This window comes from Diplotaxodon limnothrissa, linkage group LG8 (assembly GCF_057381915.1).
Source record: "Diplotaxodon limnothrissa isolate DT_005_m linkage group LG8, D_limnothrissa_male_GT1.1, whole genome shotgun sequence".
NCBI lineage: Eukaryota > Metazoa > Chordata > Actinopteri > Cichliformes > Cichlidae > Diplotaxodon > Diplotaxodon limnothrissa.
Window position 1 is genome coordinate 14,249,756 of NC_140603.1, and position 26,167 is coordinate 14,275,922.

The following is a 26,167-nucleotide window of genomic DNA, read 5'->3' on the forward strand; positions in this document are numbered from 1 at the left end:
GTGAATATCATTTACATGTACATGTGTGTCTGTGTCCAGCTGTCCTTTAGTTCAGCCATAATCCGTCCAACCATCAAACAGACTGACTTGTACAGATATGGATGGCCCTTTTTTTCAAAGCTTCAAATACGGGCATACAGCTCATAATCTTCTTAAAAAACTGCCCCAATTGAGTAGAAAAGTAAGATTCGAATGCTGACATACTTGTGTGAAGTCAGTGTTACTAAAACTGAGGTTTTAGTAACGGAGGTTACTTGAAAGAGACTTCCAAGAGCTGAGATCCTCTATTACTGTGAGGATCAACCCTAAAAATACACCTCACCTAAGCTTCTTAAGGGGTGTGCGGTGGGAGTTAGTCTGCGACTGCCTGATGGACAACACACACTAACGCTGACTCACAAAGTCGATTTAATACCTGACATTCCACACAAGGGCTTGACCTCTTCAAGTTTGCTTTATGGTTTCTAACCAGCAGTCGGTCTTCAGCCTGAACTGTTTGGCTGAAAGTCTCGACAACATGAGCGTGTCAAGCCTTCTCAACCTCAGCAACCTGGGCAAGATCTGCGGCTCCAGCCACAGCAACGACATGATAGTTCTGGACCGGGTGAAGGGGAAGAACTCCGTCAGGCGCATGTCAATAATTGAAGACGGTCAACTCGCAGAGGTTCTCTACTTGATTCCAAAGCAGTCCATAATGGAGCAGCTACCGTTCCTCAACCCTAACGACTACATTCTGTGTGAAAAGCTGGCAGGTATACCTGCAGAGCTGTCAGGTAATGACTCGTTACTTCATTAGGTGTTAGCTATTGGTCGTATCTTTTGAAAAATGAGCTGCTGCTTGATATTTCCCTCAAGTTTATAAAGTGGTATAACGTTTTCTCTAATCCATACTGGGTCAAAATTATAGATACAGACATAAACCCCTAACTAATATTTAGTTAAATGTCCCTTAGCAAGTTGTACCTTGGATCAGATGCTTTTGGTATCCATCAACAAACTTCTGACACAATTCTGGCTGAATATTTGACTGATAGAATAGGTAGAGTTAAATCAATTGGTTTCTTGGCACAGACACGGCTTTTAAGCGTAGTTCACAAATTGTCCATAGGGTTGAGGTCTACATGCACTCATGATGACTGCATGCATCACAGTTTCAGTCATCATAAGTCTGCACAACCCTTGCTGTGCACATCTTGAAGCTGAAGTTTATTGAGCAACACAAGAAAGTCCTGAAACATCACAGAAGACAGCTAAAGTGTATAATGACAGAATTATTAGTTGGTTTTAGAAAAGGTTAAACATCTGGAGCCTTTGCCAGAAAACATCAAACAGACTTTGAACAGTTCTGGAAACAAAATCTGGGCAGTGGAACGAGGTGATCAGTGTTTATTGATGATGTATCTGCTGACAGAAGAAGCAGGATAACTTTTGAAGTACACAGGACGATGCTCTCTGCTCGGTTTCAGACAAATGCTGCAAAATTATTTGGACATTGCTTCACAGTGCAAATGGACAATGAGGCATGGCTTTTGCAGTGAAGCGCAAAAGCAAAATAAGAGTTTGGTGCCAAAAATGCACTTTTCTGAACACAAGAGCCAATTTAAAATAAACTATTAGCCAAACAGGCATGCAGAGATCCCCCAGGAACGTTCAGTCCCAGAATGATCTGACAGTCCCAGCTGCTGCACCAGTGTGATTGTTTTTCGAAAACAATCAAGTAATCCTGATATATGATCATCATTTATGTAATGCCGACATAGAAAAGTTTGTATGTTTTTCCCTCTAAAAGAAAACCCCAACACTAATACTTCAGAATAACACACAAGTGCAGCAGCGTTATATTTCAGAGAAACAATTACATCGTTGCAGTGAGCTCACATTCACATACTCTCCCCCTCGGAATGGATGAGGTCATAGATTAGAAGCACAAGAGAATTTAATGGCAGTCCTGCTGTCCTCTGTCATTGACACACACACACCACACACACACAAACACACACCCCTGGCCTTTGTGTTGTGGAACCACCCCTTTCTCTTGGACCAGCAGTCCAGTTAGTGCCTCTCCTCACTCACGCCGTGAACTTCAGCGCAGAAGAACAGAAACCATGAAACAGAAAGGTAGACATTTTCACGTGTGTTTGTGTTTGTGTATAGGTAACAAAGAAAGGAAAAATGTCTCCTTGTGTATATTTTTGGTTGTCTTTTTATATTTATGAGATGTTATTTGTGTTGAGTCAAAGTTGGATCCGGATGACACTTTTGGTTCTGGTAGTAAAAATGAGAAATGTGACGTTTTCATTTCAGATAAATTTATCACTGAACACCTACATCTATGCTAGATTGACACTGTGCATGTGTAAAAGTGTACGGTGAAAAGTGCAAGTACAACTGTTACAATAAAAGTAGAACATAGTTGGGAAAGAACAGCATGTGATTTCAGAAATACCTCTGAATTAAGCAGCGATTAGCCCACTGTGCAGCAACAAGGAGCACTCAGATGTGACTAAAATGTGGAGGTGACTCTTATCAGAGTGAGGGTATTCTGTCTTCCACAGCAGCAACAAGAAACATCTATAAATAATTTAAAGACATTCAACTAAATGAGCGGTTATTTGTATAATATTCTCACACATGGTGCTCTCTACTCTAGAAATTCCCATTGCTACTTTGCTCCTACTGAACCTGAAGTAATTTGAAGGGTTACACTGATTTTACATCTTTGTAGTGTTGGAATCACAGCCTGAGTGCTTTAATACAGCCTCTGTAGAGCGCAGGTAGGGTGCTTTTAAATCTGTCTGCCCAAGATAATGATGGCATCACAATACACTGCAAGACTTTGATTTGTAGTACATTACAATATCTGTGAATATGAAAAAACAGCCTTAAAAATCCAGATTAGAAATGTAAATATTCCCTGCATCACAGTTTTATTTAGGTTTAGTAACGTGTCACTTAAGTAGATCTCTGAGCTAAGGCAAAAACAGATTTTGTACAATTCTAATGAACTTGAAAGTCATTGCCTGGTATAATCACCTTTATTATTTAACACAGCCTGAACTCTGTTAAGCAAGTTTTCTCGTAATTTATCTAAGTAGTCTTCAGGAAAGTTTCTCCAGGCTTCTTGAAGGACTTTCAAAGCTCTTTTTTGGCTCTTTGTAGGCTTTCCTATTTTACTGCTCTTTAAAGATGATCCCACACTGCTTCAATAATGTTGAGGTCTGGGCTCTGGGGAGGCCACCGTGTGTTTTTCTATCCAAGTACTGTATGCTTTTACTGTTGGCAGTGTGTTTGGGATCGTTTCCACGCTTAAAAATGAGGCAGTTGCCACTCAGAGGCTTTCCAAATGGTATTAGAAGGTAGATCAAAATCTGATGTTACTTATCAGTATTCATAATTCCATTAATTTTCATAAGATCTCCACCACCACTGGTTTTACAGCTGTCTGGAGACACTCGCTGTTGTACACTGTTTTATTATCAGAATTCTCTAATTTGGACTCATCACTTCATCAGAGCTGTTGTCAGATACTTTTTAGATAATGTTTTAGGCCTGCAACATCTTCTTTTGTCCTCCACTTATCCAGTTTCCTCATGTTTTTTAAGGTCACATTGATATGCCAAATTTCCAGCTAACAGCTCTTTGGGAACCACCTTCCTGATATCGCCAAAAGTTAATTCTGTCCATGTGGACGTTGTGTTTTCAGTGGGAGAAACGTTTCGTAACTCATCCAAGTGACTTCTTCAGTCTCAGCTGACTGCAAGTTTCCTCAATCTTATAAACAGTACATTAATGACTGAAACTAGCACCACTGAAGGAACAGTGGGCTGGGAGGTCATTTCCTTGATCATTATTCAAGGATCAACTTTTGGGGAATTTCTTACCTGGATGATTGAGCATCAAGACACCTTACTGATACAAAAATACTACTTTATGCCTGTCAAACTGTGTTACCTTTGGCATTTTTCACAGATTCGGCTAAAGAATTTTCAATGTTACATAGGTCAGTTTTAAATGACAAATGAACCAATGTCCAAAGGAAAACTTTGAAAGAGCTTCAAAAAGCCTGGAGAGCTATCGTTCAAGACCACCTTAAAATATGATAAGAAAGTTTGACTCCTTGTAAAGTGATGAGCGGTGATGAAATGATAGGCAATGAGACCTTTGCACATTATTTATTATTGTGCAAATTATATGTTATTAAAAAACAAATTCAAAGTCAGGCATTAAGGTTACTCGGATGAAGTCCCGAAGCTGATTTGGAAATGTATTTGTTTGACAATAGAGTTCTAAGAACCACTGAAGTTTAAATCTTCTGATGCCATTTTACTTCCCCCTACGTACATAAAAACTAAGCATACCAAAAATAGATGCTCCCATACTCCTCTCTCACACACACACACACACACACACACACACACACACACACACACACACACACACACACACAGATACAGATTTTCATAGCTGGGCTGTGTGCGATTAGCTGTTCGGCTCGGGTTTCTCTCCATTTGCTGTCTTTCTAAATCTACCGTTTGCTAATACTTGACACATATCACATATCAGCTTCAGATTCTGGAAGAGATCAAGAAAGTGTGGGAGGGCATTAAAAAGCTTTCCATCTGAGGGCTTCAATCATTTTTTAGTTTTACCATTTAAAAAAAGACAATTAAAAGCACACAAAGGGTGCATATACTTCAGTGCAGGATGACACCACACAGTGCAGAATAGTACAGCTAGACCTGAATATATCCATCATCTAGTTTCCAGCAAGAACAAAACTTAAAGTATTTCTGACTTCAAGACAAGTGAATTGCATGAATTCGTGCTGGCAGAACATCTCTGTCATTAACAAATGTCTGAGGCGCTCTAGGACAAAGACCTGTTTCAATAGTTGTTACTGTCCTATGCCCTAATTGATGGGCTACATTCCAACTAGGATCATCCCATCTGCTCTAACACTCCAGATTTTTATGTTCAGTTTTGTTCCATAACATTGGGATAGATTTTTGATTGATAGGCTTTTTCATAACTGTTGTGCTAAATAATGTACATTTAACCATAGTGTCTGTACAATGAGCCTTTGAAATATGGTCCCTAAATGTCGCTTGTTGCCATAGTAAGAAATCTCTCCTGGTGCGGGGCAGATCGGAGCCACATACCAGCGGTGCTTGACTCACTTCAGTAACATTCACAAGCCCGTGCAAAAAACATTTCACCTTCAAGTCTGCACAAATCTTTCTGTTTGAATCAAATAAGTTTAGACCCAGCTCATTGAAATTAGTGTGACTAATAGTATCTGAGACAGATTTCCAGTTAGTGAATTTAATAAGAGTGTGTATGTGTGTGTATTATGGAGCACTGTTGACTTTTTGGTTGCCAGCAGTATATGAAAAATGAAATTCATGTGTCTATCTCTTTGTATGCAGAGTGTCCGATTACTGGATGACAGACTGCTCTCGACACAACACATTCTTTCCTCCCTCTCCTTAGATAATCACATTAAGGACGTTTCAAGAGGCTGTGATTAGATTGTACAGGCACGCTGGTGCTGCCATTCAGAAAGATACAGAAAGAGAAATTATCTTAAGAGTTTTAGTAAGATATAAGACAAAACTTTGCACAAGGGCCACTGCTCTTGTACATTATACCTACTAAAAGTGTTGTAACATTAAAATTTTTATGTTTCCATGGGGGAAAAAAAGTTTTGTGATGTTGTCTGACTTTTGTGGGGTAATATCCACCTGGCCAGCCTGTATTCAAAGTCTGTGGATGTGTAATTAAGCCAAAACATAGTGCACATGTACCCAGTTCTGAAAAAGCTGGGATGCTGTGTAAAAAGTAAATATTCTCTTGTAAATAAAAAGAGAATGCAATGATTCTGCAAGTCTCTTAAATCCATATTTTATCCACAATAGGACCTAGAAACATATTAAATGTTTAAACTGAAAAAATGTACTGATTTAAGAAAAATATTAGCTCATGTTGAATTTGATGGCAGCAAAATATCTACAACAAAAGTTGTGGCAGGGGGTGGGGGAGTAACGTTGCCCCATTCTTGTCCGATACAGGATTCTAGATGCTCAACAGTGCCGGGTCTTCTTTATTGTATTTTTTGTTTCATGTGGTGCCAAATGCAGTCCAGACCACGCAGTCCTAGACTGCACATAGGGTGGTATGAAGCCATGTTGTTGTAATAGATGTTTAACTTTGTCTTGCTGAAATATGCAAAGCCGTCCCTAAAAAAGACGTCGTCTGGATGGTCCCCTGCTTGGTGTTCTTCCAAGAAGAACTTTTCCAAGAACAAATTTTGATCTATCAGACCACAAAACAGTTTTCTGCTTTGCCTCAGTTCATTTTACATTAGATTTCCCTCAGAAGGCAGCTTTTTGGATCATATTCATAAATGGCTTTTGGATAATACACCCTTTAGCCTACATTTGTGGATGGCACAGTGGACTGTGTTTACAGACAGTGATTTCTGGAAGTGTTCCTGAGCCCATGCAGTGATTTCCACAACAAAATCATGACTGTTTTTAGTGCAGTGCTGCTTGAGTGTCTGAAGATCATGAGCAAACAAATACTTTCCAGCTTTGTCCCGTGCGCACAGAGATTTCTCCAAATTTTTGAAAGTCTTTGATGATGCTGTGTAACGTATATGATGAAATATTTAAAATGTGCACAATTTTATGTGAGGAATATTAGCTCTGCCACTCTAAGAAGCTCTTTTAACCCAGTCATGTTAAATACTTTGTCGAGAAATGTTCTTACAGCCTTTTCTTTTTAGTACCAACTTTTTAAAATGTTGCTACCATTGTATTCAAAATGCATATTATACCTTTCATGAAATAGTGCAATATTTTAGTTCAAACATCTGATATTTTTCTTTGTTCTAATGTGAATAAAATACAGGTTTTACATACTACACAGAGTCCGAACCTTTCAGATTTGGGTTGTATGTTTATCTCAGTTATGTAAAAGCTGAACTGACTGGCTGACAGGATTAACGTTATGAGCTGTTTAGGCAGAGCAGGATAAATTCCTCCTATGGATGAAAAACGATGATGACAGAGATGATTGCTTTACAGTGACTTGTATTAGAAAATGAAGTAATGTTGATTGTCATGTAATGGCACTGTGGGCGTGTACATTTGTGTACATATGAGGGGCACAGCGACACATTTTGTGTTTTAACCTCACTGGTTTGCATGGCTCCAGGGAATTAGGTTTAACCAACTGGTTCTAGACAAATAGAGTGGGAAAATAGAGTGAAACCTGTGAGAAAATAAGTAAGTCCTTTAATGATACTCTTTATTTCCCTAAAATTGAACTCAGTTTTGTTATGTTGCTAATGGTTGATAAAAAAAAAAAGACATGATCATAAATGGGAGCATTTAAACTAGTGTTCTGAGAACCACTGGTGTACACCGTCCTAACAAGTACTGGGCAAGTTGCCTTAAATTATCTGAGGACATTCATGGTTCCCACAGGATGAATTCTGGATCAACAGGTCAAAATTTTAGTTCGTCCAATTACTTTTTAAAACACCTGCAAAAAAAATGGCCAGTCCTCATCTCGTCTTAAGCACTTATTAGCAAATGTGAACATGCTATGTTGCTAAACATGTTCACAGACTTTTGTGTCTGTGGAAGTTTCCTCTACCAACATGATGTTGCGAATATTAGTTTGCAAATAATTATGGAAGACTCTGCAATGCACAACTCTGTTGCATACAATAGACAAAAAAGAGCAGTGTAAAGCAGCAAAACTATAGCAGTTAATCGACTGATCAATACTTAACTAATTTATTTATATCTTGTGTTCATGTAGTACTACACACCCAGGATAGCTGCCACCCCTGCCCTCCAGCAGGGAAGAACGTCATCTGCTGCTTCAGGTGTGGGGAGTCATGCAGAGGAGAGGTGCTGCGTGTTCAGAGCAGCTACTTCCACATAAACTGCTTTACATGCAAAGGTGAGTGTTGATGGAAGGACACCACTGCACTGGTATTACTGTCCTGGTAACGCAGCACTCGAGTTTTAGGCTGAAAGAGGAATCTGTTTATAACAATGTTCCTGATTGTCATTTCCATTTCAGTCTGGCTTTGTCTAACCAGACAGTGATGCAATTTTCCTGAGGACAACAGGCCAGTAATTCAGCAGTCTATTGTGAGAACCACCTGGGTTGTCAAATGGCCAATCAGTGGTGTTACTCTGCTTCGTGGAAAACATGCAGTGCTTCCTCTGCAAGCAATTGTCCCCACTAATAAGCTCTGACAAGCTTCTAGTGTTGTTGTCCTTTCATGTCATTGTGACGATGTTTACAGCGCAGGGGAAACAAAGAGACTTTCAGAGAAGAGAAGCTTGCAGTACGGAGAGAGCAGGGCGAATGAATCAATGTCTGACTGTCAGAAATGTGTCTATCAGTGTTACACTGCAACACATTGCTGTTAAAATACAGGACATTTTAAAGTAAAGTAACCACACACTGTTACTGTTATTGTTCTTCAGTCAGTCTTTTTTGAGTCTGTTGCTTGCAAAATCATACCACTACCTCATTTCGTAAACATATCTCATACAAAAATTCAAATGTCAGGAAAAAATATTGCAGTGAGCCAAAGAGGTAGTAACTCTGGTCAGCAGCTATCCCAGTAGTTTCACATGAATGTTAATATTTATGTTACAGTAAATCTTGTGTCATATCAGATGTGTTGTGTTTAGCATTTGATTGTATAAGATGTGTGATTTATTTTTCAGCTGTTTATGTGGCCAAGGACAGTGTTAAGCTTTCGCCAACTTGGTGCCAGTAAAATATAATATCCTTGTTAAAATGCAGTGAATTAGGGCTGTTGATATTTTGTGGAGGACTGTCATTATTTTTGTGCAAATTTAAAGAAATTTGCACAAAGTTTCTATTGATTAAAAAAAATCTCCTGCTTTGAACATGGAAGCAGGGACATGTTCAAAGATGGTTGAATTCAAAATAGCATAATTTGGAACTTGTTTACATTGTTAGAGAGTAGCAGGCGGACAGGAATAGAGCAGCACAAATCTGTCCTTGGCATTGTGTGCATTCTGTTGTGGCAGGCGCAGCAGGACAGGTTGGATGCTGCAGTATCAAATAACTAATAACAAGCAGACAGACAACTCTATATATCGCCTGTAAACTGGCACGAAGCTGATCAGTACACACGCACAATGTTTACATTGTGTGTAATGCTCAAAACCACAGAAATGTTTCAGGAAGCCTTAAAAATCAGAGGGTCAGGGAGCAGAAATAGCCGATGCTTTATTAACTTCCTACTGTGACAACATCAAGAGTGAAGGTGACACTTTACGTTAGCTATGGTCTGAAAACTAAACTAAAGGGCAACAGAGTAAACAAATGCACAAAGACAAAGGGAAAAGTAAGAAATATTACTTTTTAGACCAACTTAAAGTGGCCACTTTGGGGTCAAAGGTTTGATGGGTTTTGATGAAAAAGATGTCTGCAATGACTTAAAGATAAATGGGTCAGGCAAAGTCTCTAAATAGAGCTGGTAATAATCCTCTTTGGTGTTATCACTAGCTTTTACATCACTAACTTGTAACAGTCTTGATATAAAACATTGTAATATTGATCAGATCTTTCTCTGAATGTGTCTCTGTGCAGTGTGTGGCTGTGATTTAGCTCAGAGTGGCTTCTTCATGAGGAATGGGGACTACCTCTGCCCGCTGGACTTCCAGCGACGTCATGGCACAGCTTGCAACAGCTGTGGAGAATTTGTGGAGGGAGAGGTGGTTACGGTGTTGGGGAAGACCTACCACCCAGCCTGCTTTGTTTGCGCCATTTGCAAGTAATCTTAAAAAATATGTTTGGGAGGTTTTAGTTCTACATACATGTCTTACAAATCTGTGGTATAAGTGTGTCTCTTACTTTGATTCTCAGACAGCCTTTTCCTGCTGGGAATTGTGTCACCTTCATTGGAAGAGACTGCCTCTGCCAGCGCTGTATGGAACCTGTGTCGCCGTCTCCAAACGCCACCAGCTATTCCAGCAGTAAGAGCATTCCTGCATACTCTCTAAGCAGTGTTCATATCAAAATATTTAAAAAATATATCAAAGGTTTTGATCCCTTGTAGTTTTAATAAGACAGTGGATTATACATTGAACACTGGCCAGCTGTGGGTCTTCTGCCAGCTGCTTGTGTATTTAGTCTATCCTGTCTTCAAGAGTCATTCAAGGTCAACATCTGTTAGCAAACAGGAAGTTTAAGTCTTCACTTTTTTGCAGGTAGCACATCAGACTCTCCTGTGCTTGTGTAGAACGAATTGGATAACAAAAGTATTTGGGATCATTCATGAAATCTGCATGTAAGAGGGGGAAAGAAATCAATCATCAATTGTAAGCCTTTTCTGTGTCTGGGTAATGTCACCTTTCTTATCACTATGACGGCTACACAGTGTCACTAAATCCAGTCTAATACCCGCCTGCAGCTGTTGTGGATTTCTTTACAACCCTTTAAGTTGACTTTCCTTCATGAATCCAGTCATCCTATTGTGAACCTGCCAGTATGAAGCAAGAGATACAGTAAAACGTAACTCTTTACCTCTGCTTGACCTCGTCTGTGTACTGATTATAGATAAATGGGGGATAAATCGGGGATTTGGACTCACAAAGCCTCTGGACTAAGAGGATCTCTCCGCAGGAGTGTGCGGAAAGGTGCTTTTCTCATGGCAGAGATTCATCAAGCTGCTGGAAACTTTCCTCAGAGATGTTGGTCCATATTGACATGAGAGCATCACACAGTTGCTGCAGATTTATAGACTGCACAGCCATGATCTGAATTTCCAGTTCCATCCCAAAGGTGCTCTATTGGATTGAGAGCCAGCGACTGTGGTCATTTTACTACAGTGAACTTACTGTCCATGTTCAAGAAACCAGGTGAAATGATAAGAGCTCTGATGTGTTTCCTGCTGGAAGCAGCCGTCAGAAGATGGGTAGAGTCAGGTCTTGAAGGGATGGCCATGGTCAGCAACAACACTCATGTAACCTGTGGTGTTTAAACATTACTCAGCACTAAGGTGCCCAAAAATGGAAGCTCAGAGGGGACAGGGCATTCTCTGTTGCCTCCCCTAGTTTATGGAATACATTTCTTTAAAGCTCATCTTAACACACATTTATAGTTTCTGGATTTTGACCCAACATTGGTTTTTTTGGTATTGTTCTTACTTTTCATCATTGTCATTGTATTTATTTTTAGCATACCAAATATAAATGAATGAGTTATTATTTTAGGTACAGTTGCCTTCCTATAAGCGCCAAGCAGTCCAGCCATTCCCCTTTGACCTCTGGCATCAACAAGGCCATTTTTCATCCAGAGAACTGCTGCTCTCTGGATGTTTTCTCTTATTCAGATCATTCTCTGTAAACCCCAGAGATGGTTGTGTGGTAAAATCCTAGCAGATCAACAGTTTCTGAAATACCCTTTCCTCACTGTGATGCTTGGTTTGAACCTCAGCAGGGTGTCTTCACCAAGGTCTACATGGCTAAATGTCATGTGATTGGCTGATTAGATATTTTCATTAATGAGCAGCTGAGCATGTCTAATAAGTTGAGCAGCTGCCTTCTAAGTGACCACTGAGTATAAACATATATGTTGTGTTTTCAGACTGCACTGGCTGTGGGAGAGACATCAAGAATGGACAGGCTCTATTAGCCCTCGGAGGCCAGTGGCACCTAGGCTGCTTCAAGTGTAAAACCTGCAGGAAAGCGTTGAGCGGAGAATATATCAGCAAGTAAATATAAATGTCTCATTCATGTACTCACTCATTCAATATGCTTTGTCTTCCGCTTCCTTAATCTTTTATTTCTAAATTGAGTATGATATGATGAATGCTGCTAAAATGATGATATAAAAGTTCCACATGTACTGCTGGGTAAGAGTATGTCATGTGCATCTTTCAGGGATGGAGTTCCCTACTGTGAGAGAGACTACCAGATTCAGTTTGGGGTAAAATGTGAAGCATGTCAGAAGTTTATAACTGGAAAACTCTTAGAGGTAAGAGAGGTCGGCTTTCAGCGAAGAGTCTTTGTTTCTTTTTCTGTTGCAGTACATTTTATTACAAACATTAGTCTCAGAAGCCCTTCAGAGATTTAAATCTGTTAAATTCCTCTTTGTAGTCCGTAGCTGCCTGTCTTTAATTTTGCTGAGTGTTCATGCAACTTCTTTCCCTGGAGCGTCGCGTGTGCCGCCACTTCTTCTGTTCCTAAAAAGGTCTAATCACCTGTTTTGAATGTTATCTGTCTATTTAATGGCTATTATCATTTCCCACTCCTAACAAGTGTCCTCCCACTCTAACGACCACACTCTAGGCTGTTAACACCTCATTTAGTCAGCGGTCCAACTACACTGCTGGGCAGACGTAACCTGGTGAACTGCAATGTGATTTCTGCAGCTGTTCATTTCATGCAGCTCCTGCACATACGCAGTCTGTGAGCCACTTTTGTCTTCCTCATTATCTGACTTAGGCTGGGGACAGACATTATCACCCCAGCTGTGCAAGATGCAGCCAATGCGACAGGATGTTCACAGAAGGAGAAGAAATGTATGTGCAAGGTCAGTTTGAGATCGTAGCCTCTCTTTAAATAAACGGCCTGTCTATTCGAGACCAAGAAGCATTTTTGGTCATTGATGAATGCATAAGAACGGTCCTGTTGGTTAAAAACGGTAAAAGTCTTCTCATTTTGGTAAAAGTTGCAAAAATCAATTGTCTCTTCTTTCACAGGATCAGTAATTTGGCACCCAGATTGCAGAGAAACCAGCAGAATGGAGGACAGCTACAGGGTAAGGTTTTTTTTTTACTCATTGTTAAACATGTTAGAGGCAGTTTGAGGATTCTTACTATCATTTTCTAAAACAAATATAAGTGATTTTACAAACTCACAGAGCAAAGACTTACTGCAGCTGTAAAAGGTGATTTCTTTACGAGATGTATTCCTCCCCAGGTCGGGAGACCTAAAACGCCCTGTCTTGATTTCTTTTTCCCTCAACATGAACTGAAGGTTAATACTGCGAGCAGGTCTGCGGTTTGCAGTGAGCAGGCTGCGATCTCGTGCTTCGAGATTAACCACACGTGCTTGTTTCACAATTCAATATGACAGACACTTTGCTCACCTGGCTGGTCAAATCAGAGCTTGTTTCATCTGATTCACAGTCTACATTAGATTTGTTTACATTGCACAATGATTAGCAGGACCTTTAATAAGCTACTGCTTCTGAATGAACTTTGTTGGCAGTGTTGCATGCTCGCCTTCACACTTTTTTTTGCCACCAACCACATTGAAATTGGCTGGAAATCTCTTAAATAATCACATTACTTAGTTAAGTGCCTCTATTGTACACTGAGTGTGCCATGGATTGCATTCCTGAAAATAACGCTTGTGTGTGCGTGGATGTAAAGCCATGTGAAAGGCCACAATCAACAGCAAAAAAAGAGTACCGTTTCCAAGGTAGCTCTTTCTGTTGCTTGATTTTTTTCTCTCCCATTCTCAGCAAACTAGATCATCATCTGAAAGCTCCTGTTCCAGGCCGGGCTCATGCACTCCTGGCAGCCCAGGTCGAACCATCTGTGTAAGTTCACAGGCCAGCATTTGCGTCTATGGTGTGTGATTCCCCGTGGGTTGATCTGTGTTTGACCTATCCTTTATTTATACAGGGGAGTCGCACGGACGGAGTTTCCCCCTTGCAAAAAAATTCATATTGATGTGAAATGTGGAGGAACACTTAGGGAAATAGAACATTAAAATCAGTAACATAATTCAACAAGTGGTACCTTGACTGATTGGAACTAGTTTCTTGGTGCTTGTTAGGCAAAATGTGATTTTAGTTGTGGCTGAATGATAAAGAATGTCAATGCATCCATAAATTTACTGAGAAAATCAGGGTTCGAATGCATTCAGACCGACTTTGATCACAAAAACTGGTGCTTTCGGTGTAATTCGTTTCCTCCACCCAGCTTTTTATCACCCACAGAAATGAAATAAACTTTACTCCCACCAAAACACTTCAGAATATAAGAAAACTACCTCTGCTGTGCACAAAAGCCTGGAAATCATTTTGCATGTTAAAACAAAAACATTGGATTTTATTCTAGACTAATGGAATCCGCTCACCTCATGTGCCTAAATCGCGGGATTAAAGTTTAATTCCTCCCTGAAATGATGTAATAAGACACCTTTGACCTTTCATAAGACCTAATCTGTTGTGTCTGCTCCTTGTGCATCCTCTTCTCTCCTTTCCTCCCTGTCCTGCTCCCAGGCCAAAGTAGATAATGAAATCATTGATTACAGAGACTTAGCAGCAATTCCCAGAGTCAAGGCTATATATGATATTGAGTATCCTGATATGATATCTTATAAGTCTGTGAATGACCACCCCTCCACTTTGGATGAGAAAGGAAACACACAACACAGCCAAAGAGTCCAAAAAAGTCCTGCAGAGGTAATTACATCCAACGCTCCAACTTGTGTCGAGTGACATGTTTGTGTGTTTATTTTATTTAGGAGTCTAACCAACTACTTGTTTTTCCTCATTCTTGTGTTTAGTTGTATTTGGCCAAGAAAATAAAAACATCTATTGTAAAAACAATTCTTTAGAGGGACAGATCACCCTAAAATGAAATATGCATGTCATTATTGTGGAATGTGGAGCTATTTATCTATTTAGTCTGTTTCACTGTCTTGAAGGAAGCATGCTGTGCAGGGAGGTGGATGCTCATGACAGTGGCAGCAGTAATGACGTCTCTCTGAGCTTAGCTGTAATGTGAGGTAACTGCATGCTTCCTTTAGTTTGGTAGGTGGAGTCAGAGTTCCTACATTAAACTGCTTAAAATTAGATCAGTGGAAGCACCGATGCTGAGGTTTTCCAACATGTTTTTTGGTTCTTGCCATTTAGTTCAGTTGTATTCAAAAGAAGCCAAAACTTGGCAGCTAACATCAGAACAGTCGAGATGGATAAATAGCGCCACAGACCAGAAGAAAAAGCATGTATATTTTTGTGAATTGTCCCTTAGAGTGTGCTTTGAAGCAAGAGTGCTTCAAGTTTACATTTTTACATTAAAATGGTCCATCAATCCACTTTCATGTGTTTATCTCACATTGAAATCTGAGTCAATGTTTGAACATGAATCTCTCGAAAGCTATTAAAGATACAAGCCTCAAATTTTCACTGGTCTCACTTGCCATCACAATGAACCAGAATCTGTAGTTGGGACATATACATCGAAAAATGTCTTCATACGGACTAATTAAAATATGAAAACAATTGAAGAAGCCCTGTCAAGTCCCATATTTGAGAGTGCGCACTAGTTAAAATAAACAACCTTGACATTGCAAAAGACAATTAGTGAGTATTTCTAAACATTCAGATTTCATAGTCATGCAAAAATAAAACACAGATTACTTGTTAACATGAAATTCTTAGTCTAAAAATGAAAAAATTCGTATTTTAATAAACCAATACTCAGATATTTTGAGATGTATCTGTCCCAAATTACAGATCCTGAGTCGTTTTAAAAGGGATTCAGGATTTGATTTTTTTTATAGTTTTTTAGATTTTCATTGTCAAGCATTGCCTCTAAGACTGACAAATGAAGATAAAACACATGGAGAAAACGTATAAACTTTCTAATTTGGGATGGAATCACCCATATGCTGTGTTACCTTCGAATTAACTACGCGATTCAGTGAATGTGCTGATTTTGCTTCTTTTCTTTGTCTGATTTAGTCACCAGAAATCAAAACTGAACCCACAGAGGTAAAACACACTTTTATTAACTTTACTTACAACAGACGCACAGAAATACCATGAAATCTGGTATCATACAGTGTGAGCCAGTCTTCCCTTTAAATCGATTTATTTTCACGTGGAGTTTCAGCTGGCTTTGTTTTCCTCTTCTCAGGAGAGTTTTGAAATAAGAACACGTGTACCCAAATCTAAAAGCCAAGGGCCTTTCGGACTTCATACAATGTATCATCGCCATAGCTACACTCCAACTTCGTCCAGATCACCACAACACTTCCACCGACCAGGTGAGATAACACAAAAGAAGCATACCAACACTCTTGTTTAAAGATATGAAATGCATCCCATGTTCAGCTGTTCTCTGTTTTACCACCACAACTCCTTCTGTCTGCACTTCCCGAAATCCAAAGGGTTCCCGCTTTCTTCCTCTTTATTCTGTGGCAACACTGGCACTTCCCCTCCTTCTCTTTTATATCACACCTTTCCCTCTCAAAGCAAAGGTAAGACCCCTGCTTCTGTGCCACCCTCTTTAAGTCTTCTCCTCTATTAGTGTGTTAAATTGCATTTTGTATTCCTTATTAACCCAAATTATTTAATGGTGAACGCAGCACTGGATTTCATTTGGATGAAGTCTGAAACACAAAAATAATACCAACAAACTATTTGGAACTAGCACGCATGGTTCACTTTATTCTTTGAAACACTGTGCCACCTAGTGGTCAAAATTCAGAACTTAAATTCTGCCTGGTTTAATTATTTTAAAATGGCTTTGATTGATTCGATAAATAAATATTTCAGTCTCTTTACAACTTCACACACAACTTCCTGTGCAGCTGTGGTTATTTATAGCAGCGTTGTGCCTTTGAGTGAAGTTTATCGTGTGCGAACGAGATCTGCCGAGCTTTGATCAGTCATCACTGGTCTGTGTTTTTGTTGTGGTAGATTACAAACTAACTGCCTTAAGGAAACCATTTTTGCATTTTTCATTGCTTGAAATGCTTCCTGATTTTGAGGGTTGATGTTTTCAATTTCAAGCAAGACGCTAGTGTTAATACTAACTGTTTAAAACACTGAGAATAAAAGTGGAATAGTTTGACAGCCACCTTCCAGAGACATACATTCATACTAATCTAATGTTTCCACTGTGCAGTAGTGAAAAAAATGAAGCATCTGCTAATACTGCATTCTTTTCTGACAGCAGACGAAAGCTTCAACGTGTACAGGAGGGCCCCGATTTATAAACAGCAAGGTACAGTATTTAAACCTGGTATAAGTTATGCTTGAATCACTCAAAATTACATTTAAGTTTCAGTTGTGTTGTTTAAAAGTATGCATTTGTATCTTTGTAAGTTAAGCTAAAGAAGCGACTTTTTATCAAGACCTTAAGATCTTGATAAAACTTTACCTCAAGTCACTACAAGATATTTTAAAGTCAGTTTTGCAGTATAGTTAGTAGTAAATGGCTGAGCTAAGAACCGGAGAAGGTAAATTTTTCTCAGTAGGTCTATTTCGGGCAAAGATCCCAGTCTAAGTGTAAATCGTCTCGTGATGAACTTATCTGTCTGCTTTCACACAGATCCAAATTCCTTGACATCCCCAGCATCCTCTTTGCCCGGTCGGAACAGCCTCAGCCCGGTAGGACACGCGTTACTAATGCTTAAATCTCACTTTGGAAAGCTTGCATAAGCCTGGTACATGACATTCGTCTAATTGCTGAATTAATTAGATACACACTTTGATTAAGCTTTGTTTTAAAGTCAAATTAAATGAGACACATCTACAAACAAACATTTAATCTTGTACACACACACACACACGCACGCACGCACACACACACACACACACACACACGCACGCACACACACACATATATATATATATATATATATAAATACAGTTTATTTATTTTTAATGCTTTTCTATTTGATATATGTAGGCGCTAAATAAACACTTTAGAAAAGGTTATTATATTAATATTGTGAAAATTTTGTTTTCATGTGTTTTCTAAGCCACGGCCAGCTGATTTCTCCCACTACCATGACGACAGATGCAGAGGTATCCATGTAGACAGATGTGGTTAATTACTATTTTAACTACCATTAAAATGAAATTAATTACACTTTGTTGGGATTTACTCTCTCTCTTTCAGACTTCAGGGTATGTGACAGTAACCGAATGGAGTTGGTATTCGAGTCAGTCCTGGTTCCCTGTTTGGTTTGTGGCATATTTTTTTGAAGAACTGGCCTAACTCATTGTGTGAATATATCTTTATTAACTCATATTTCTACATAACCCGCTTTTTAATCATGCATATATTCAGCTTTACTCGCATTTATCTGGAAATCATCAGCAAGTCTTCAATCAGGTCATGATATTTTCCAATTGCATGTGTTTGCTTCATTTTGTAGCTCATCTATGACCATCAGTACCCATTAACACAAATGGAGAGAGGAGTGTCTATGCCTAATTTGTTGGAACCAAATGCAAGTATTATATTTTATTTTATTATATAATTTGTCTTTTAACACACTTATATCACATGAGAGTTTTAGTAGATGCACCTATGGTGTGATTCCAAAAAAGTAAGTTGGTTTGTTCTCGGGTTATTGCAATCACAAACTTGGGTCACCACAGCACCCACATGGTGGTGTGATGACAATACCACATCGGCCTTTTACGGCTGAGGGATATAGCGTCTGGTTCCATAGCAGGTCCTGAAAATATGTAAATACAACCTCAGCTGAACAGCAACATGACACATTACACCATGTTTAGCAACATAACTTAAAGTAATGATAAAGTATGACTTTTTCTGTTGTGATTTGGGTTTTGCTTGGGATCACTGTCCTGCTGCATGGACCCAGTTTTGCCCAAGCTTTAGTTGTTGGACAGATGGCCTCACATTTGATTTTATATAAAGTGCTCCATAACAAATGCTCCAAACATGGCCCAGTGCATTATTGCCAGACATCTCCACTTTGGTTTCATCTGCCCAATACATTGTTCCAGGTGTCTTGTGATTTGTTCAGATGCAACTTTGCAAACCTGAGATGTTTTCTAATTGTACAGCCATGAACTTAAACATTTAACACACTTGAATGCTTCAGACCAGCAAGCTGCCAAAACATCTGCTTTTATGCAACAAGTTCTCACATTTGTTGATGATCAATTAACAAGCGAATACTTACCCACTAAATTTCTATGGAAGCAGTAAGGGTGGACTTGTTATTTTTCACACACTGCTTCTGAACTTTGGCTTAGTTTGTGTTAAACAATGAAACTGTAACTTGTTATGTATTTTTCTTCATCTTAAGTTGTATTTACCAAATTTTAAGACCTGATGAGGTTGTGTAGATTTAATTAATGAAATGTTCTCAAATGGTTTTTATTTGTTTGTCAAGATCTATCCATATGAAATGCTCACAGTTAGTAACAGAGGACGAGTGAAGCTTCCCAGGGATGTTGACAGAACAAGACTTGAGGTGTGGCTTAAATGGTTTTCTTTAAAAAAATAGTTATAAGTTTCACTTAAATGTAATGTTTGAGCTTTATATTAAGAAATAATCAGACAGAATTACTCTGCGGCTTTATGCACAGAAACATTTAGTTCATCCTGCTTTCTTTTTGCAGCGTCACCTGTCCCCAGAATCATTCCTCCAGATCTTTGGAATGGATATTCAAGAATTTGACAGACTTCCACTTTGGAAACGTAATGACATGAAGAAGAAAGCCGATCTTTTCTAATACATGCTGTGAATATGCGATGCACGAGTTCCTTTGAACCTGTATGTTTATTCCGATGTAAAAAATAGCACAAAAAGTAAGGACATTTGTGGTTGGTTGATTTTTCTTCTTTTGTCTTTTTAATTTTTTTGTAACAATTGCATTTGTAGATTCAATAGCAAAATAACTGGTAGAGAAGATTTGGCAATTTTTTTCATGGGCGCAACCCACAGACTGCTCAACCTACAAATACATTTTCTTACAAATGTAGCACCATTTAAGGGAGAATAAACCGGCTTTTCAGCCGCATAAGATTTGTTGCCAAGAAGCATTGTTCAAAGCATCAACCAAACAAATGTCCTTACTTTCTGTACTAAATTTATTTGGCACAGAAATATGAAATGTTTCCCTAAAAACCGGACAGTTCACAATTATCCTGGGACACTGTACCTTTATCACTTTTTTTTTAGTTGTTCATAGGTTAGAGTAAGGAATAATAGCATAATTAATATTATAATATTCAAAACTTAACCTTATTTATTTGTGTTTCCACGGGCAGCCGTGTATCCTCTAGATTCCCTGCTTATATTAAACAACTCTATATTTTTATTCTTGGAATCTGCTAGAGCAGCTGTTCATGATTCACAGTTTTAAATAATTTTCCTTTCCCTCTCCTTTATGACAACTTTCTTCTGGTTCGTAGATGTCCTCACAACAGATCTGTGCCTGAGATGACAATATTAATACATCATACAGAGCCAAGGGTAGAATAAACTGTCAGTGTTTAGCGGTTTAAAGCCTGAACTTCAGACGCATAGATATTATCGCTTGGATCATTTGAAACCATGGCCTTGTTTAACATGAGCCTCCACCATAGTAACTGTATGCAACACTATATGGACAATAGTATTGGACCATGCCTCTAGGATCACTGAATTTAAGTGTGGTACTGTAATTGGATGCCACTGTTGCAGAAAGTAATTTTGTGAAAAGCCTTCCCTTCCAGATATTGAGTGATCAGCTCTGAGACATTTTATGCTACACTCAGCAGGCACTTTGTTAGTGTCGCTCAGTTTGAACTTCAGCAGGTCATGTTCACCAGCGGTCCCCAACCAGACCGGTGTATGTTGGACAATATTTTCACGGACCGGCCTTTAAGTGGTCGCGGATAAATACAACAAAATAAAACCAGTACCAGTACCAAAAAAGAAGAAGATTTATTCATAACACACGAGAAAAGACCCAGGGAAACAGAGTTAACGATAAAAAAATAAAGATAAAAACCCCGAAAACCATAAATTTCACACCCGAGCCTCAAGTCTCATGGCCCCGTACCAAACAACTCATGGACCACTATCGGTCCACGGCCTGGGGGTTGGGGACCGCTGATCTACACCATGCCTAAATGCACTGAGTTGATGCGCTGTGATTGGCTGGTTAAACGATTGTGTTACCGAGCAGAAGAACAAATGTACCTAACAAAGTTGCTGGTGAGTATATAAGTAAAACATAAGTTTGCTGGTGAAAGAAACTGAATATGATGATGATATGTTTTCCTATTATGTCTATAGAATTTAACTCTGTTTCATACCCAGTGATATAACAGAAGTACTGGCATGCTGCAGGAATTCCTCAGACCTGAATGGATCCTTTATGTAAATCCCATTGATTTTGTTGTGGCTACTTGTTAACTGTTACAATCAAGCTCAAAATAAAGTCACTGATGCACCATGAGCAAGTAGCCTGCGATGAATATAAGTTCAGTTTTCAAACAAAATCTGAACAGTCTGCTTGCTTTTTTCCACAGCAAGTAAGCAAACAAAGAACAGAGTGCCACTCAGTTGAATTTCAATGTAATTCTATTTATGTTCTTTAGGGAAAACATACGGCATGGACGATGTTACAAAAACCAAAGGAAGACAATTTTTAAACACTAATTGGGGAGATGGGAAACATCAGGGAACACAGCTGAACAGAATCTGACTAACGAGACAACAAAACCAAAAACAGCAAAATAAAACAGGAATACACATTTGAAACATTGACAACGTTGAGTCCACTGTCAGAGGCCATAAGTAATATTACTAACCCTCACTAGTTCTGTTTCTGTACTGTGACGAGTTCTGAAACCTAACTGAACTCTTCAAATATACCATTCCTCTGCAGATAATTGGTTAACTGTTTTACAACTACTTAAGAATTTTTGACATAAAATTGACATAAAAGTTTAATTACTGCCATAATAAAAGCCTGTGGTACAGAGGTCGTTAATAAAGACAGCATACACATATTCAAGACAGAAGCATTAATTAATGGTAAGACGTTTTTAAGCAGTCTTGTAGGAATGGGGTCTAAGAGACAGATTGATTATCTGCAGGAAGTAATTATACAGTTTGTGAAGGTTCTCAGTCATCCAGGTCATCGTAGTCAAAGGAGCTTGCAAAGAAGTCCAGACGCTTTTCTTTGCAAGCTCCTTTGACTAATTATACAGTTGCACATACTGTTCTTGAGAACTTTATACTTGGGCAAAACTAGCAGGTCTAATACTGAAAAGAAAACTGTAAACGCCTATTTTAAATGCAAAGAATACAGATGATTAACCATTTAATGCAACTGTCTTTTTTTTATTAGGAAACATCCACAAAGCCAAAAGAGCGATTTAAAATCTAAAGAAGAACATTTGGTGAAAATGCCCTCAATGTGTAACTGTAAGCACAAAGAGCACTGAAAATGCTGTTTTTGGCCAAATGGGAACATTTTCTTACTACCATCTTCCTGCAACTTTGAAAAGCAGCTGCACTAAAAGCATGTCGTTGTTTTTTTTTGTTTGTTTGCTTTTTATGGACAGAGTCGACTGCCGATGCAACCTGAAATTGGTTTGCAGCCTTTTAAAGTGATCCTTCAAAATCCTTTATGTTTCTATAAAAATTCCTTAACTGGAACACCTGTGCACACATGCACACCTGGGGTTGTGTATTTCTTTTTCAAAGGAGATCTGACCAAGAAGCCATGCTTTATTTGCACTTTATTATTAGACACTTTATTTATATAAAGGGTCCTTAAACATTTTTACAATTCAAGCTACACTGAGTACTCATCTAATTAAATTCTATATAAAATGCACAATACACAAAGTGTGATAGGTGCCAGCTTTTCTAACCAAACTAGGCTTTCCTTAAAACGTTTTATATGAAATTTAAATAGAAATCAAACATTGCTTTTTCCTCTGGTGGGGTTAGCAGATTTGATCATTTGTATTTGGGATGAATTTGGTAAAACAAAGATGGAGGCAGAGAAAATCAGGAAACAGCCATCTGAGTTTAAATCAAACTTCTAGACTTATTTTTTTAACAAGGATCAAGGATTTAATCAAGGGAAATGAATGTGTCGCATGGGAATTGCCTTCGTATGAAAATAAAGTACAATAGGAATAATAAGATCACGAGGGCTCTGTAATGTTCCTGAATCCTGTTGTGGTGCGATCATTATTTTTACTGTCTCTCTACTAACAGGAAGTAGCACTTTTTTAAAATTAGCTTAACTGTTGTTGATAGCGTTGCTCAGAATGGAGTGTAAATAAGAGAACATGGCTGAAGCCGGCAACTCCAGATGATGGTGTAAGCGTGCTACCAGAAACAAAAAGCTGGCGACACAACATCACACCATAAAATCTTTTTCATTAACCGAAGACGTTAAAGCTAACTCTTAATCTGTTCCATTAAAAAAAGCAACCAATGCTGGGCCCAACTAGCTTAATAAAGCTATCTTTCAATTAGAAATTAGCTAAGAAAATAACATAATCCACCACATACTTTATCTGCAAAGACCAGCATTCATACAACACTGTGAAAAGGGGTTTTGTTACATGCTCAAGATGCTGTAACCCAGGTAATGTGATGCTGTCGTGTTTTTTTCACAATTGTGCTTAAGGTATACAGCAGGGTTATAAAACTAATTTTATGTTGTGTGCTGTAAGTGGACCAGTGAAACCTCCATTTCTGTCAGTGTAAAATATTTAATCCTTGAGATATTTTATAAAAAGACATCTCAGAGATTAGAATTTCAACATGGCAAACATCCTGCATCACATCATTAAGCATGTAGAACATAGTATGTTTCTTCAGTTCTCAGCACTTGGCTCCTTCTTTTTCGTAATCAGTTCTACCCATCTTTTCTTGAATTTGATTACTTGTTTTAATCTAGGTCTGGAATAAATTGGACCTGAGGCACCATTGCATTTTATTTTGGTTAAGTTAAATGTGTGTTTGCAAGCTAATTAGTAATTAACATCCTTAGCTAGCTAGCTAAGTCAGCTGCCAGGAAAAGCCGTGTCCGTTAGCTAATCCATAGACATAAATAAACACTTAGCTAAAGTTGAGATTTTGCAAGAAACTTTGATCAGAAAAAAAATAACAACTGGAAAAAAAAAATAACAACTGGAAATGATCAAAAGTGAAGTAATTATTAAGAGTGAGAAAATACTTGAATATATACAAATGACACTCTTAAGACGACGGGACGTAAGTGATATTTCAACTTGGTACTCCACAGTATTGTAGTTTACTTACCCTAGTGTAACAATAATTGAAACATTTGATTAAAACTTTTTTTTAAACTTGTATTAAGCAATAGGCTTAAACATTAAATTAAAAAAAAATTGTTTCTCCATGAACCCTTTCAGACTATTACATACTACAGCATATTTAAGAACAGAAATTTGGTGATTTTAATAAGCAATGTCATTCTCTGAATATTTTATTACGGACATATTTTATCCGTCAAGACTTATTTGGCTGAATTTTGAGCTGCGAAGGACTATTTACAAATTTATCTTCCCTGATCTTGAGCATGATCCAGTTTTTGGTTACTTGCTGTTGAATACCCCTTTCTGTACTTGCAAGATCTCCACCGGCAGTTTCCTCTCATGAAAATTTGTTTCTCTGCCATTGCCCAGCAATGCCAGTGGAGATGTGGTCATCCACAGAAGATGGACAAGGCTCGATGCTTTGTGTGATGGCTACCTTTTTGTGGTAGTATTGTACAGCATCCATACGTGAAGCATAGGAATCTTGGCCACTTTTTCTGTGATGGTGTTCATTCAAACCCTTTGGGAAATTATGTTTTTAGGAAATAAATATATTAGGAAATATTGCCCTTTGTCTGTTGACTTTGGACTTTCCATTAACCTTTTGGCAGCAAAATAGAAACCTGCAATTTTATTCTTTGTATGTTTTTTTAATGGGCAGGGATAGCTCAGTAGGTAAAGTGGTCGCCCCATGATCGGAAGGTCGGCGGTTCGAATCCACTTAACGGCTACCCTGAGGTACCCCTGAGCAAGGTACCGTCCCTACACACTGCTCCCCGGGCGCCTGCTTAGTGGGCTGCCCACTGCTTCACTGAGTGAATGGGTCAAATGCAGAGAAAAACAAGTAATTTCCCCATGGGGATCAATAAAGTATCCATTATTATTATTATTAATTTAAAATAATTTTAAATTTTTACTTTTTTTTTTTGCCAGGGTAGCCGTCACACTTTTCACTGATGCCACAGTTCTTTCTCCTCTTCTTTCTCTTACTCTGTCATCCTCTTCCAAGCCTCTAACCCTAGCCTTTCCATCTAGTGGGACTTTCTAATTTGTTTTTCCCCACAATAAATTTAGCTTGTATATTGCTGTAAACATTTTTCTTTTTTAAATTCACCTTAAATTCAGCATGGCTTTGATTTGATATTGCATTTTACATTCTGCAAAATGCACTGATTTGAAATCAACAGCTTTTTCGAGAGTTATTGGGTGACATCCTTTAAGGTGCAAACTTGTCGTTAATCTCCGGGGACCTGGCATATGTGGACATCACATTTTGGGTTGTCTAGGCCACAATACTAAATTTTACTCTACAAGGGCCTGATATCCACTTACGAGGACATTATACTGCCACTGTTCTATCGAAATTTAAAACTAATATCCTCTTATGTGGATCTCATTTTTCTCAGAACCAAAAATCAGGTTAAAAAAAATTTCAGGTAATTCTTTGTTTTTACATTTATCAGGTCCCAATCAGCCCAAATAGAAAAGAGAAATTAAAAGTGCATGCAATGAAAGAGTTCAGGTCTTAGGAGGTTAATCACAATCTTAGCTCTTTCCTGTACTTTTTTACCATTTCTTCTCTACCTTGATTTTTCTGCTTTAAAGGCATTTTATTAATAATTTAATAGGGAAAGTTTTTGCAATACTGTCGATTTATAGCTGACCAAGACATTAACATGCTGTAGATTTATAGTTAGAAAGTCGTGGTTATATATTTTTAAATTACATTGAAATGCAATGGATTTATAATGTTAGAGGAAATTATATTGAAATACTGTGGGGCTGTAGTTCAAAATTTTGGATTAGTTCACTCTAAAATTTTATTGAAATATCGTGAATTTATAGTTGTAAATGTATCGATTTATGATAGACTGGGAAAATATATTGATACGCTGTCGATTTACGTTTGAAAAAATGTGAATTTATGGTTGGAAATTATATTGAAACGCTGTGGATTTATGGCAGACCAATTCCATCCTCTCAGGTAAGTGTTGTCATTTTGTCACTCCCAGTTGTGTCTATTATAATGGAGTGCAGATTAATTAAAGCTCAGTTGTTTCAAGGCTGTTCATTTGACTG

The 26,167-nt window shown here is 38.3% G+C and overlaps 1 protein-coding gene across 3 annotated transcripts; it reads left to right on the forward strand.

Annotated features, from left to right (window-relative positions):
* The first annotated feature begins 457 nt into the window (after window positions 1-457).
* LOC146626508 (actin-binding LIM protein 1-like) lies at window positions 458-19,524 on the forward strand. 3 transcript variants are annotated; one of them, XM_085360632.1, is made up of 21 exons: window positions 458-773; window positions 7,828-7,971; window positions 9,649-9,832; window positions 9,925-10,034; window positions 11,647-11,773; window positions 11,943-12,036; window positions 12,507-12,594; window positions 12,764-12,822; window positions 12,984-13,040; window positions 13,531-13,608; window positions 14,296-14,478; window positions 15,763-15,792; window positions 15,938-16,067; window positions 16,191-16,280; window positions 16,979-17,029; window positions 17,357-17,415; window positions 17,790-17,835; window positions 17,930-17,994; window positions 18,189-18,263; window positions 19,182-19,262; window positions 19,411-19,524. In XM_085360632.1, exons 1-21 carry the CDS (start codon window positions 458-460, stop codon window positions 19,522-19,524), a joined length of 2,181 nt encoding a protein of 726 aa, XP_085216758.1. The 3 variants fall into 3 exon arrangements, with proteins under 3 accessions (XP_085216758.1, XP_085216759.1, XP_085216760.1); XM_085360633.1 differs by lacking the exon at window positions 12,984-13,040 and having other exon boundaries at window positions 15,941-16,067; window positions 16,982-17,029; window positions 17,930-17,937; XM_085360634.1 differs by lacking the exons at window positions 15,763-15,792; window positions 16,191-16,280; window positions 16,979-17,029; window positions 17,790-17,835 and adding an exon at window positions 17,737-17,744 and having other exon boundaries at window positions 518-773; window positions 15,914-16,067; window positions 17,901-17,937.
* The last annotated feature ends 6,643 nt before the right edge of the window (window positions 19,525-26,167 follow it).